This window comes from Dasypus novemcinctus, chromosome 5, assembly GCF_030445035.2.
Source record: "Dasypus novemcinctus isolate mDasNov1 chromosome 5, mDasNov1.1.hap2, whole genome shotgun sequence".
NCBI classification, from domain to species: domain Eukaryota; kingdom Metazoa; phylum Chordata; class Mammalia; order Cingulata; family Dasypodidae; genus Dasypus; species Dasypus novemcinctus.
The window spans coordinates 89,968,249-89,982,260 of NC_080677.1; the positions used below are offsets into that span (position 1 = coordinate 89,968,249).

At 34.1% G+C, this 14,012-nt stretch overlaps 1 protein-coding gene across 1 annotated transcript in view; it reads right to left on the reverse strand.

Annotated features, from left to right (window-relative positions):
- PPP1R3A (protein phosphatase 1 regulatory subunit 3A) overlaps positions 1–12,935 on the reverse strand; it is a 49,182-nt gene extending 36,247 nt beyond the window's left edge. The window contains exon 1 of the mRNA XM_004449277.3: positions 12,111–12,935. Within this exon, the coding sequence (XP_004449334.2) occupies positions 12,111–12,898 (788 nt within the window). The 5' untranslated portion in view covers positions 12,899–12,935. The remainder of the gene's footprint in view (positions 1–12,110) is intronic.
- Between the last annotated feature and the right edge of the window lie 1,077 nt (positions 12,936–14,012).

Genomic DNA, 14,012 nt, shown 5'->3' on the forward strand with positions numbered 1-14,012 from the left:
AACCATTCATTAATACTATAGTAAGTATAATTAGCCTTTTAAATTTTCAGATGATGCTTTTAGAATTTACTTTTAGAAACCTAGTTACCTTTAATAGATACTTCTTCAGAGCTTTTAATATGCAAAACCCTTTATTAGCCATTGTGGGGAATAATAATTAGTATAATATACCATTCCTGGCCTCAAGAAACTTGCAGACCAGTTGAGAAGAAGGGCACACACACAGAAAAAAAAAAATAAGTACAAGAAAGGACAACACCAATCAAGATGAACAGGGTGTAGGTATTAAATATGGAGCTTAGAGAAGGGAAGGATCTGACTTGATTGGAGGGGTCAAGCAAGCTTCAGGCAAGAGGAAGAATTGAGCTGATCCTTAATGGAAGGTAGAAGCAGGATGGTCAGAGAAAAGAAGGAACAGTTTTCAAGGCAGGCAAGAGGCATGAGCAAAAAGAGGTGGAAGAGCTAGTATCTGCATATTGGAAAGCTAGAAATTATCTTTGACTCCGTCCATGCTCTGCATGCAAATTAGAGTCTTTTAACACAGGAGTATAAAACCCCTGACGTTGATGTACCACTACTGATCTTTAATAGACTCATAAGCCACAAAAGTCTAATACAGTCAGTGCACTGTAGTAACGAAGCCTGAGGAGCTATCTAAATATCTAAATCTCAGCACATTGATGGTCTCCTGGTCCAAACTGGTCTATTAGGTTGGTGCAAAAGTAACTGCGCTTTTGCATGTTGAAATTTCCCACTTGCCATTGGAATACATTCTTAAATAAATGTGGTTATGTTATACATCATTTTAATAAGCATTTCTCACTTTATGTTTTTTTTGCTAATCTTATTTTCTGTTATTTTATATTTATTTTAGACTATGGAAATGTTAGACAAAAAGCAAATCTGAGCAAATTTTTTTAGTTCAAAATGGATCACGAGAAGCAGCAGAGACAACTTGCAGCATCAAGAACGCATTTGGCTAGGAACTGCTAACAAATGTACAAAGCAGTGGTGGTTCAAGAAGTTTTGCAAAGGAGACGAGAGCCTTGAAGATAAGGAGCAAAGTGGCCAGCCATCAGAAGTTGGCAACGACCAATGGAGAGCAATCATCAGAGCTGATCCTTTTAAAACTACAGGAGAAGCTGCTGAAGAACTCAATGTTGATCACTGTATAGTCATTCGGCATTTGAAGCAAATTGGAAAGGTGAAAAGTTTGATAAGTGGGTGCCTCAGGGGCTGACCAAATATTTTAAAAAACGTCATTTTGAAGTGTCATTTTCTCTTGCTCTATGCAACAACAATGAACCATTTCTCAATTTGATTGTAACATGTGACAAAAAGTGGATTTTATATGACAACTGGCAATGACCAGCTCAGTGGTTTGACTGAAAAGCAGCTCCATAGCACTTCCCAAAGCCAACTTTGCACCCAAAAAAAAGTCATGGTCACTGTTTGGTGGTCTGCTGTTGGTTTGATCCACTACAGCTTTCTCAATCCCACTGAAACCATTACATCTGAGAACTATGCTTAACAAATTGATGAGATACACCGAAAACTGCAATGCCTGCAGCCAGCATTCGTCCACAGAAAGGGCCCAATTCTTCTCCATGACAATGCCCAAGTGCATGTCGCACAACCGATGCTTCAAAAGTTGAACAAGTTGGGCTATGAAGTTTAGCCTCATCGGCCATATTCACCTGACCTCTCACCAACTGACTACCACTTCTTCAAGCATCTCCACAACCAGCATGATGCAGAAAATGCTTCCCAAGAGTTTGTTGAATCCCAAAGCACGAATCTTTATGCTACAAGAATAAACAAACTTATTTCTCATTGGAAAAAATGTGTTGATTGTAATGGTTCCTATTTTGATTAATAAAGATGTATTCGAGCCTAGTTGTAATGATTTAAAATTCACGGTCTGAAACCGCAATTCCTTTTGCACATTATTTAGATATAATATAGTTAATTGTTCCGGTACAGCTAGTTAGTGAGGCCACGTCAATACTGAAGAGAGCTGGGCAGTAGAGAGAGGGGGTACCTGAAATCAGAAGGGTTGGCCGCAATCCCTGTTTTGAGATGGGTTTCCTTGAGAAATCACAACCACTCTGAGTCTCAGTTTCTTCATCTATAATAACTACCCTGCTGCTATAAAGGGATACATTCCTGTAATTTAACCAAGTTAGTTCAAATATTCATTCTGGTCGTCTTATCTTTGGTACAGTCAATGAAGTGTAGTCTCATGATTTTTTTTAATGGTGTATATGTAGCAAATAACAAATCTTTTTTGGAAAACAGCCTAAATATTAACTGAAGTACTTTCAATAAAACAATTTTTGGATATTTTCTCACAAAGGAATAAAAGCTACATAATAAAATATAAAATTGCCAATGATGAAACGCAAAGTGTCTGAGAAAATTGTTCCTTGAGGGGGCTGCTGATCTATGCCACCATTGTACACATTCTAACTAGACAGAGAGGCCGGTGTGGCATATGTCCTCCTTTCAAAACATAAAAATATCTGATTAACAGAAAGACTTTTGATAATTTTTTTTGCCTATAAATAAACTGTACTAGATGCAATCATGGCAAAGAGCAACCTTTTTGTTTAAGAAAAGTAGTCTCATTTTGTGCTCTAGAAGTAGCTGTTCCATGGGAAAATATTGTCAGAAATATTGGTAATTTAAAGGAAACAATACAAAGCAAGGAAAGGTCAAAAGCAAGTCCCACAGTATAGATAAATTAACAATAGGACTAGAGGTCTTACCTAACTGAACAAGTTTTATAAGTTCTGTAAGCAAATGCCTTGGATATTCATAACTAAAATTGCCTAAAAACTTAGCTTGGTTTACCAAACTTAGTTTGACTGAGATGCTACTAATACAGAAAACATATAATGCTAGTCAAAATATTAACTACTGAACAATGTGTATATATATACATAAATATTGGTGTATATGTATAGATATAACTAGAGAGAGTTTAGGTGAAAAGCTCATATGTGTGTGTGTGTACTTTTTCTACAAAAAGAGCAGTGTATCAAGGATGATTAGTATGTAGATGGGCAGTATAACCTATACTGCTCATGTTCAATTTCCTAAATAAATGGTCAACTAAGTTGGTTATATTAGCCCTCTGCCCATACTCATGAGTCAGAACAAAGACCTCTTAGTGAAAATTGTACACATAAACAGAATGAAGAAATTTAATACATATTCAAATGAATTCTGTTTGTAGACACAGTATTAACCTTTTCTACAAAAAATATATATACACTTAAAACTAATTTAAATTCCAGTTGTTCTAAATGACATTTTATTTTACCAATCTATTTAAAATGTCCTTTCGATATCTAGCATATGCAATTACATTTTTGAATGAAATATCACTTAAAATTTAAGTGCTAGAAAATAGTATAAATATTATTCTAAAATACTTGTTTTTTGTCTTACTAAGAGGTTTTAGAAAATTCAAATATAGTACCTTTCTAGGTAGGATTGAGGCATAAGTGGGTGATCTTCTGAAGTATTTTTAATTCTCCAATTTTGTAAAATAAAGTCTCCTACCCTTTTCTGGCTCCCATAGAAATGTATATGATGCTCCATATACATCAGCTCTAACATGTATAGTCCTTGGAATAGGTACAACATTCATCCCTTAAGAGAATCCACTCAGGGATTGGGTTTCTTCGTTGACTTTTGCATGAAAATGCTACAAACCAGTTAAGACCTCAAGGAAAAAATCTAGTTATTGGGGTTATTTGACATGGAAGATAGAAATTGGTAGCAGAAAAATAATTCTGCTTAACTTTAAAGTAGAAAGGTAGGAACACTAACATTTAATTCAGCTGAGGATTAGAGTAAATGAGTGGCTATTTTAAAGACATAGAATAGTAGGAATGCCTATGTTCAAAGCATAGAACTTCCTGTTAGAACACATTACTGAAGAACACAATCTTTTCACAAAACAATTAAGAAGAAATTATATGACCATTTGGATTAGGCGGTTTTCAGAATTCTGCCTGAAAGCAAAGGATAGAATTAGATACAATGAAAACTGTTCTAAAATTATCAAGTGCTGTATGAATATTGGAAATAATGATCATAACTTTATTTAATATCAACACAATAATCATATGTATCTAAGATTATGTGAAGAAAATATTCTTTTATTTTACTGCATGTGATTTTTAAATCTGTTCAATGGTTCCTTGAGTAAATACTTGAAAGATTTAAGTTATATTATAAATATACTATAAAAGTATTTATAAGTATTAATTTTCAAAAGGAGATAGAGCAATATGAGTATTTTGTATCATTTCACATATAGCTTATGAGGCTGAAATTCAACAAAGCTATGTGATTTGAAATATTTTAAAGATATCCACAGCAATTTTTAAGAAGGAAAATCAGCTTAGGTTTTTTTTTATACATGTAGAGTCAATAGGTTAGGATTGTTTCATGGCTTAATTCTGTAAAACAGATCAGAACGTCCTCTGTGTTAAATGGAGTCGGAAAATCAGCATGCTTTACAGGTCTATTTTGTAAATTGCAAAACAGGTAAATATCATTTAAATCTATGACTGTACACAGGACAATCATTATTGTCTAACAAATATTACAATTCCACTTACAGTTGTGACTTTTAGAGCACTGATGTACATCATAGACCATTTTATAATACCTTCGGGGGAACAAATATTAAAATTTCCTAAGACAGGTATGTTTAATGTACAATTAGTCTTTGTCACTAAACAATGCAGTTTAACAGTCCAATTTAGTAATTTATTTCTATTTGTCATAAAATTTTCAAACAGCAGGATGGCACAATTAAGGCTTCAAAGTCAGTTATTATTAATATAATAGATAATATACAACCATGCCAGTTAAACCAAGTAAAACTATTAGAAAAGTAAAATAGAAACCTGAAATGGTTTGAGAGATATATCCTGAGGAGATTTTTCTTTTTTATATAGTAATATGGAAAAGAGAATGCTTTAAAACAGAGGAATGACTGACATGCAATGATATACAGTATATGTTCTTAGAATATTCACCAACCATTAATTCTTTCCCTTAATCTTTAACCAGTGTCATTAATTAATAAGAAACCAAGTTGTTATACTATATTTTCATGCATCATTCTGATTTTTCTTCTCCTCTGAGTGAAAGACTAGTAAGATGTGAAATAGTAAGATCAGATGATAGATATAAATGATAGACAGAGGGAGAAAGATATAGGGAAAGATATAAATATATATAAAGAAATATATATATTTATATATATATAATATATAAAGAAATCAGTAGAGACAAAGGGCAGCCAAAAGTCCTACTGAAAAAAGCAAAATACCTTAGAAGACAAGCATCCAGGCGCAAAAAAATGGGTAAAAATGGTAAACATGACCCTAAAAATACCAGTACCATTGCACTTATTCACAGACTTAATACCAGATTTTGAATAAATGTTCTTTCTTGCAAAACCAATGCATTTCATCATAAAATGGGGAAAGAAATGAATGGTTTTAAGGTCCATCCATTAATACTTGAAAGCTATTTATCCAATTTTTCTGTTTTCTTAGTTTCCACATATACCACATATACTTCAAATACTACCTTAAGAAAAAACATTTTGTAGTTCACGTTAAAAAAAAACTGATCTGTAACTTATGAACAGGTAGTATTCCAAATATTTTTGTAACCCAGAATATAATGGAATTTGGAAACTCATTTTTCCCAAGAGAAGTAATGCCAAAAATATTAGGTTCCCTGGATGGTACCCAAAAACTATGGAATCTGTAGCATAACTAATTTGAAGCTATTTGTATTAGCTTGGGTCTTAGCAGCAGAATGTCAATGAGATGAAAAGGATTTTTCCATTAATCTTGGGCATAGACCTAGTCACATATGGGATTTTTAAATGTGGAGTTTATCACCAATGCCCCTGATACTACCATTTGAGTATCTACAAAGTGTCAGCAACTGGGATAGATGCTTATATATGTTAGCTAATAAACCTCTTATAGCAACTCTGCCAAGCAGAAATCGTTATTCTTATTTTACATTGAATAAAATGGGTACAAAACATAATCTATCCAAGTTCATACAGATTGAAATTTCTATTGACTCAATCCACAGTCTGTGCAACTGACCTCAATTGGGTATAAGATAGAAGTAGCCCCTGAGATTCTAGAGGTCTCTGCATTTAAAGCCAGGGAAGGGTTTACACACACATGTACACGTACATGTGCATATATATACAGATTTCAGGCAAGGTTACCAAGTGAGGTGTCAGAGCACACAGGTTCTTTAAGTTGGCATTAGAATGTTCAATTGGGCCACCTCTGGTATCCATCCCTGAGGTAACTTCTCCTATGTTATTCCTGTTGGGATGAAATGGTAAAAATCTGGAACAAGGACAAGAGAAGAGTCAGCAGAATTTGAAGACAATCAAAAACCATATTACACCACTCCCCAAAGGTGCCATTCCTTTTTTTTCGGGAACACTTCTGTTTCAGAATTCTTGAATTCCACTCTACTTTTACAGCTGCAGATGGCTTCCGGTGGTGAAGTTTGGCTCATTGAGATTCCAGAGGATCTGTTTGAGATATGACATCCAAAGCAATTCATTTCAGCTGGTGCTTGAGGGAAACTCTAAATGGTTGGAGCCCTTTCGGTCCTCTTTTCTTAGCAAATGTTCACAACTTCTTGGGAAAGTCTATGCTCACATGAGCCTGAAGCTCCAAAAAACCAGGAATACAGAAAGTACTGGTGGATCTCCAAGAAAACTCTATTTGGCTCTTTGCTGTCAACCAGTTTCCAAATATTCCTCTTGACAGGTCCTGTGTAGCTGTGTTTTGTTTCCAAATGTCATTGCCAGAGGTCCCTCCCTTTAAAAAGACCTAGCTTCCACAATTAGTGTAGACTTGAGCTAGTTATGGAATACATTAAGTCCCAAAGGCCTCGTGGAGCTGTTTACACCTCTTTGCAATATTTTGAGGACCCTGATTACACTGTAACTGTAAATTAAGGCAGTGTCACAATTCAATGACTCTGACTGTAACAGGCTACATAGCCATATCTTATGCCCCATTTTTAATGCTTTTCTTGGCCTCATTTTAATGATTTTACCACCCTGGAAGATAAACTGTGTTCTTAAAGTCGTGATTTAGAAAGGCTTTCTCTTTTCCATTCCTGAATGTGCTGGTTCTTCTAACTAACCCTCAGGTAAAAAACAAAATGAAGAATTAATCAATTTTCCCCTTTGACATTAAACTCTTTCAGGAATTTAATTGCATGCACCTGGGCAAGGTATAAATACCGTCACAAACCTCTATCATTTTGTTTCTTTACTTAAAGTAATGTAATAATTTTACTTAAAACACAAAACCAGATGAAGTCAACTTATTCACCCAGCAGTTCAGAGTATATATTTTGAAGTTGGTGGGAAGGAAAGGAAGAGGGTTGAGAAAGGCACTCCTATAGCCAGCTTCCAATGTCCGTTCTAGATAACATTTCCTAGAAAACCTAAAATGTAAACAGTTGTTATTTTGTTTTTATCCATGGCCTCCTTTGTAAACCCAGAGAATCCAAACTTGGTTTTGGTGTTCTCTTTCTCTGTTTAGTTTCTGGCCTTTTTTTTGCCCATGTGAGCCCTTTTCCCTTGAGGCTTCTCCTTAGCTATACAGGGTTGTGTTTCCAGACATGTGTCTCGGATTCAGTGCTTCACACAACCTTGCTCAAAAGTCCCTCTCTTCTTTCTTTTCAGAGCTCCTAAATTTTCAGCATTAGAGAACCATTACTGTGTCTCTTGGAGAATTTAAATCAACAAGCAAAAGTAATTGAATTGCACGTTTTATACAAGTTTGGCACACAGAACTCAATAAAACTTTGTTGAATGAATTTTGAAACATGAGTAATGAAACCTATGAGGGATGGTTAAATAATGCAAATCCAGAAACCAGGAAACCAGTTAGCTGAATAAGATTCGATAATTATAATGATAATTATTATGATAGTTGGCTTTTGATGATTATGTTTCCAGTACTCTATTAGCTTTAAAAAGATAATTTCAGATAATTTTTGTTTTGTTTTAATTTAATTACCACAACATCAGGCATCATTATCCCTATTTTACAGATGAATGACCTTAGACGTTGAGAAGTAAAGTAATATGTGTACAGTCACATGGATAAAAAATATATATTTTACTTGGCTTAATATACATGTCTGGACAATAACAAAACTAATCTCCCCTACACATACACACACACACTCTGACCTTCCGTTTTCTCATCTATTGAATTTGGAAATTTTAATCATTAAAATCTTTTCAAGGGAGGGGAGGTGGCTCAAACTATTGGGTGCCTCTCTCCCACATGTGAGGTCCTGGGTTCCATTCCCAGTGGCTCCTAAAAAAAGAAAATGAGCACACAACAAGCAGAGAGAGAGCAGATAGTGAGCACGAACAACGGTGGAGGGGGGAAATAAATAAATAAAATAAACCTTGTTTTAAAAATTTCTCTTCCAGCTTTAAGATGTTCCAGATATTAAGTGACACACACATTTCAAAAAAAAATATGCTCTTCAATTACTTTTGCTTATTTATTTAAATCCTGCAAGAGACAAAGTAATGATTCTCTAATCCTGAAAGTTTAGGAGCTCTGAGAAGAAGAAGGAGAGGGACTTTTGGGCAAGGTTGAACCTTGTTGGGGTTTTTCAGAGCCACCCAAAGCTAGGGTTAGCCTTGTCTTTTTACAACAGTTAACCTTTACTGAGTACACTCTGTGCCAGATACTGTATTGAAAATTTATATATATTATCTCATGTAAATTTTATAACAACCCCTGTGAAATATGGGGAAACCAAGCTTACCTTGATCAAGGTTACACAGCTAAAATGTTGCAGAGCTTGGACTCAAACCCAGGCATATCTAACTTTGAAGCTCAACATTTTAAATTTGAGGTTACCCTGCTTCTGCATTCTAATTTTAGCTTATTTATCTATCTATGTTTAAAGAAATTTAAAGCCATGTCATTATTTTAAATAAAAGCCATGGGATGTAGAGCAGACATCTGTTTAGTTTGTTTGTTAGCACGTACCCCAGTGCCACATATGAGATGACACTTAACAAATATCTCATGATACATTCCTTTCAGTGCAATTAAATACCTTTGGGTCACTCTTGGTCACCTGCCCATGAGTTACAAACTCTGCTTTTATATTCCACTAGTTATTTCTTTCTGTTCAAAGTGGATAGACTAACTTTCATCAACAGAAAATAGATGGCCCCCTCTTCTATGGAGATTTGAAAACTCTGACCTGAAAAAAATCTCCTTAGAGAAAACTTAGTTCCTTGGTGGGTGATTGACATAGAAACCGTGCCTCACTCCATGTGGTGCCACAGTTCATTCTCTATTATTAGAAGGGGTTTTTGACACTTTCAGGAGATACTATCTCAGACACTCTGATAGGAAATTAACTTTGGTTTTAGGAGGAGTTGAAGTTCAATATTACTCTCTACACTAGGACTGCCTAATTTTCATTTTAACTTTGACTTATATCATACACTATTATTAATCTACTTTGTTGTATGAAGCAAAAATTCACATACATTTCTCCTCATTATTTATCTTCCAGATGAAATGATCTCCAAATTAAGCTACACAGGAATTTTAGAAATGCTTAAGAAGATTCTGTAACTATTTGGGAGAGGAGGATATTTTAGAGGCTCCAATGTTTTAATCAAATAAATATTAGTTCATTTTTATTTTACCCAATACATGTTTTATAAAATAACACTAATAAGGTATGCCATTTTTCCCTAACCAAATTCTTCACAATGAAATCCAACTGCAATATTCATTTAGAAATTTGATAATGCTCTCTTGTGTGAGTTTTAGAAATATTTGAAACCCCATTGCACATAAATTATATAATGGAAAAGCTGTATAAATATTCTATTATGGCACATGCTGTTCTAAGGATCTGTCAGGATTTCCTTTATACACTCCATTTTGAGTGGTATATAAATCAGATGTAAAAATTCATGTTGGACTGAAATTGCACAAAAAGCCTCCTCCATAGGCAAATGCTTTTTTCAAAATGTGGTTTGAATTATGTTAGTCATTTTTAAGTTATAGAAGTGCAGAAACGTATTTGTGGTTTTGGAGGAGAGAGATTTTTTTCCATTTTTATAACTCATTAGGAAACTTTACAGACCTTTAGACCATTTTGTGGTTTAGTTCTTCTCAAGTTTTTCCCTAAAGCAATATTAAAGCTTGAAAGGTGTCCTCTATGAATCTGATGATTAATATTCTGAATACAATGTGAGTATGGATATATATAGTCAGACATATCTTATACTAGGAGATGCTCCAATCGTATCATGATGGGGGTAGAAGATGAGGCCTATCAGTTGCCCACGATTTGTTCCCAGTATCAAGTTTGTTCTATTAAAGGAATTCCCTACCTCTACCAGAGTTTGGAATGTATTGCTTGTAATTTTAAAGCTGCATCTTTAACTTGCAGAAAAATCCACTGAGTTAAACACTTTCTTTTATGAGTCTTTGGACAATAAGATTGTGTCTTTCTTAAGTTTTGCTTTTCTTTAGCATATAAAGTTGCAGCATATTTAATATGTAGTCACTGTAAAATATTTAGTATATGTGTGCTTAGATGTATAAATTAGCTGTGTTAAATAATGAACTTATTTAGTCTAAATGGCTAATATGTAGCTTGAGATTTTCATAAACACATTATTATTTTAGCATATATACATATGATAATATTCCTGAATATCATCAATTACAGTCTGAGGAAATATGATTGGAACTAAGAAAGTTGACATACTTCACAAAGCTAATTAAGCCATTTTTAAAATACTTTAAATGACAATGAAAATAGAAATATATGTTTTAATTGCTTCCACCTATAGTGTATTTAGTGAATTAATGCATTGAAGTAACAAGTTTAGGAGGTACTGTTTGTCCCAGTAAAATAGACAAAGGCATAGATATAAAGAGGTTAAAATTGTCCCAACATCATACCATATGTTTTTAAGAACAGTCCCTAAACCCAGAGGTTCTCATAACTATAGCAAAAATAGTGTAATATATATTTTTTAAAGTGTTAGGAATCCAGACACCCAGATTCTAAGCAGAATTCAGTGAAAGCTTGTGATGTTAGCTGGTGGAGCAGTGAGGGCCTGCCCATTGGGATGCTTTGCAGAGCAGAAGGAGTCTCTCTCCTCCTGAAGGTTTTATCTACTAACCTAGTGTCACAGAAATTAGCCCATTATGCACTAAGAAAGGCTTAACAAGGTTTTTTTTTCTTTTTCATATTAACAGGAGAGCAAAGTTGCTAATTAGAAGTCATATCCTAATTCCTTAATCTATATAGCTAAATATCTTTATTTCTATTTGGATCTTTTTAAAAAAATTCTGCTCCATAATTTTTTACTAAATTATACTAACATTTCCATAATGTTACATTTGGTTACAGTTATGAAATTTTACATGTAATTCATATGTCACTCCAATATTATGTCTTTTTATTAGTTTATCATTAAATTATTAGCTCATAAGAGTTAACATGTATCATTCAAAACATCCCTGTGTGACTCAATCAGTTATTAAGACATCCGTTGCAGCTTTTGGAGTAAGTATACAAATTTCAAGAATTGTGTACCTGTTGAGACACCATTTCTATATGAATCAGAAATGTTTCAGAGTAGAGCATAAACATTCAAAAACCACTGAAAATAAATATACTTTAAATTTCAAAAAATAGTTTTTACATATGAAGTCTCTAAATTTCATGGTTTGAGCTTAAGCAGCATAACTCACTAGGCAATGAGTTATACACATTGTGCTCCCTCCCATTGCTTACATTATACCCATATTTTTTCCTTGCTTTAAAGAAGGGATAATACAGTGCTATTACCTGACTTTAACTGCATTGGCCTTGTTAAAGGCTGCCACTCTCGTTTTATACATAACAAGCAGTACGTTTTTTCAAAAGAATGGCTACTTCTTGGAACATGTGCAATAAAGAATAACAGAAAAATCTTTGATATTATGAATAGTAAAAAATGTAAGATTTAGCCTCACCTTGATTTTACCTTTAAGCAGCCTTTTATTTGTCTATTAGGCACTTCTTCCCGTGGTTTTACAGGCTCCAGCTCTTGTTCTTTCTTTTGGCAAACCAGTGTATAATTTATGCCATTATTATTTGACCAAAATGTACCAACAGAAGTTTCATAACGTATACAAAATTCAATTCTACTGCCATCTTTTTGATAAGGAGGAACCAATGAAATCTTAAAGGAGAACTGATCAGTTTCACCATCACATGAATTAGGGACATATTCTGCTAAGATGTCATAATGTGTCTGCCAGTCATCTAAGGACATTCTCACATATACTAACTTCTCAAAAGAAATATTCAGAACTCGAATAATGCCCTTCATACTTGTAGACCCAGGAAGAAACTCAGTTGACTCCAGCATTGCTTTCTGTACTTGAAGTTGTTGCATAAGATCTTCTTTTGAAGAAGGCAAATCAAATAGTTTAGATAAAACATATTCTTCTTTGTGGAAACTGTCTTTCCCTAAATCAAAATTAGTTGAAACACTCGGTAAATCCCAGCAATCAAATTCTTTAACAGACACAAGATCGAATCCAAAGGTGTCAGCAAATGAAACTCTTCTCCCAACTGCAGATGGGGTGTCCAGGTACATGTCTTCAGAAGAATCAGAACCTCGCCTACTTGGTTGAGGTGAAAAACCAGGTTTGAAGGTAGTTTTAATTTCTTCATCTTCAGAAAGGGAAACTGATAAATTAGGAACTTCTAAAAAGTTATCTTTGCTAATCTGACTAGGTTCTTCAGAAGGCTCCATTGGGCTCTCTGATATCAAATAAGAGGGAACTGTACAACTAGTACAGGCTGATATTTGAGATACTGAGGATTAAAATAAGTATAATGTTACCACTGACATTGCAAAAAGGAGTCAGCTCTATAAATAGGTCCTGTGGTGCGTAAACTATGCTAGCCTGCTTCCAAAGGCCTTTAATATGATAGCATTCATGTTGCTCTTGCCAGTTTGTTTCAGATTTAACTCTTGGTTTTCAAAGTGGCCTTTGTTTATAAGCCTAAGTTCCAAGGAGAAATTTTAATATTGTTTCTTGATTCCAAAACAATAGAATAAAAATACTATTTTTTAAACAAATCAATTTTATTGATACCTATTAATAAAGCATAGAATTCATCCAAAGTGTACAATCAACAGTATTTGGTATAAACACATAGTTGTGCATTCCTCGCTTCAATCATTATTAGAACATATTCGTTATTTCAATAATAATAATAATAATAATAATAAAAGCCAGACAAACAAAGAAAAAACAAGATAATTCTTCAACTCTCAATCTCTCTATGCTTTCTCTGCCATACACAGTTGCTATTTCTGGTTATTTTTACACATTTATTCATTTATTTTTAAGCAGTTTTATTGAGATATATTCACACACCACACAATCTATCCAAAGCCTATAATCAATGGCTTTTAGCATAATCTCAATGTTTTGCATTCATCACCACAAAAGATTTTAGAACAATTTCATTACTCCAAAAAGAAAAAGCCCCCATCCCTTAGCGGTTGCCTCTCAATCCCTCTATCTTTCCCCAGCCTTACATGATACCTTTTAAATGACACTGTATCAGCCAGTATTCCAGTAAGTGGGAAACAGATGACATGTTCAAGATAATTCCAGGATTCTTTTACAAGAGTCTATTTACAAAGTGTGTTTACAAAGAGTAAAAGCAGAAAAGCCATAAGAATGAGTGCAATATCCTAGTCACTTCTGAGGTGTTACCACTCCTGGAGGGATCAGGGAAGGGAGAAATTATCAGAATCTGGAAGCAAAGAATATCATAGAGAATTTACTAGCTTAAGAGGATCAGTGAGCTTTGGTCAAGGGACAAAGCAGAAGTGATCCAGGGATATAAATATC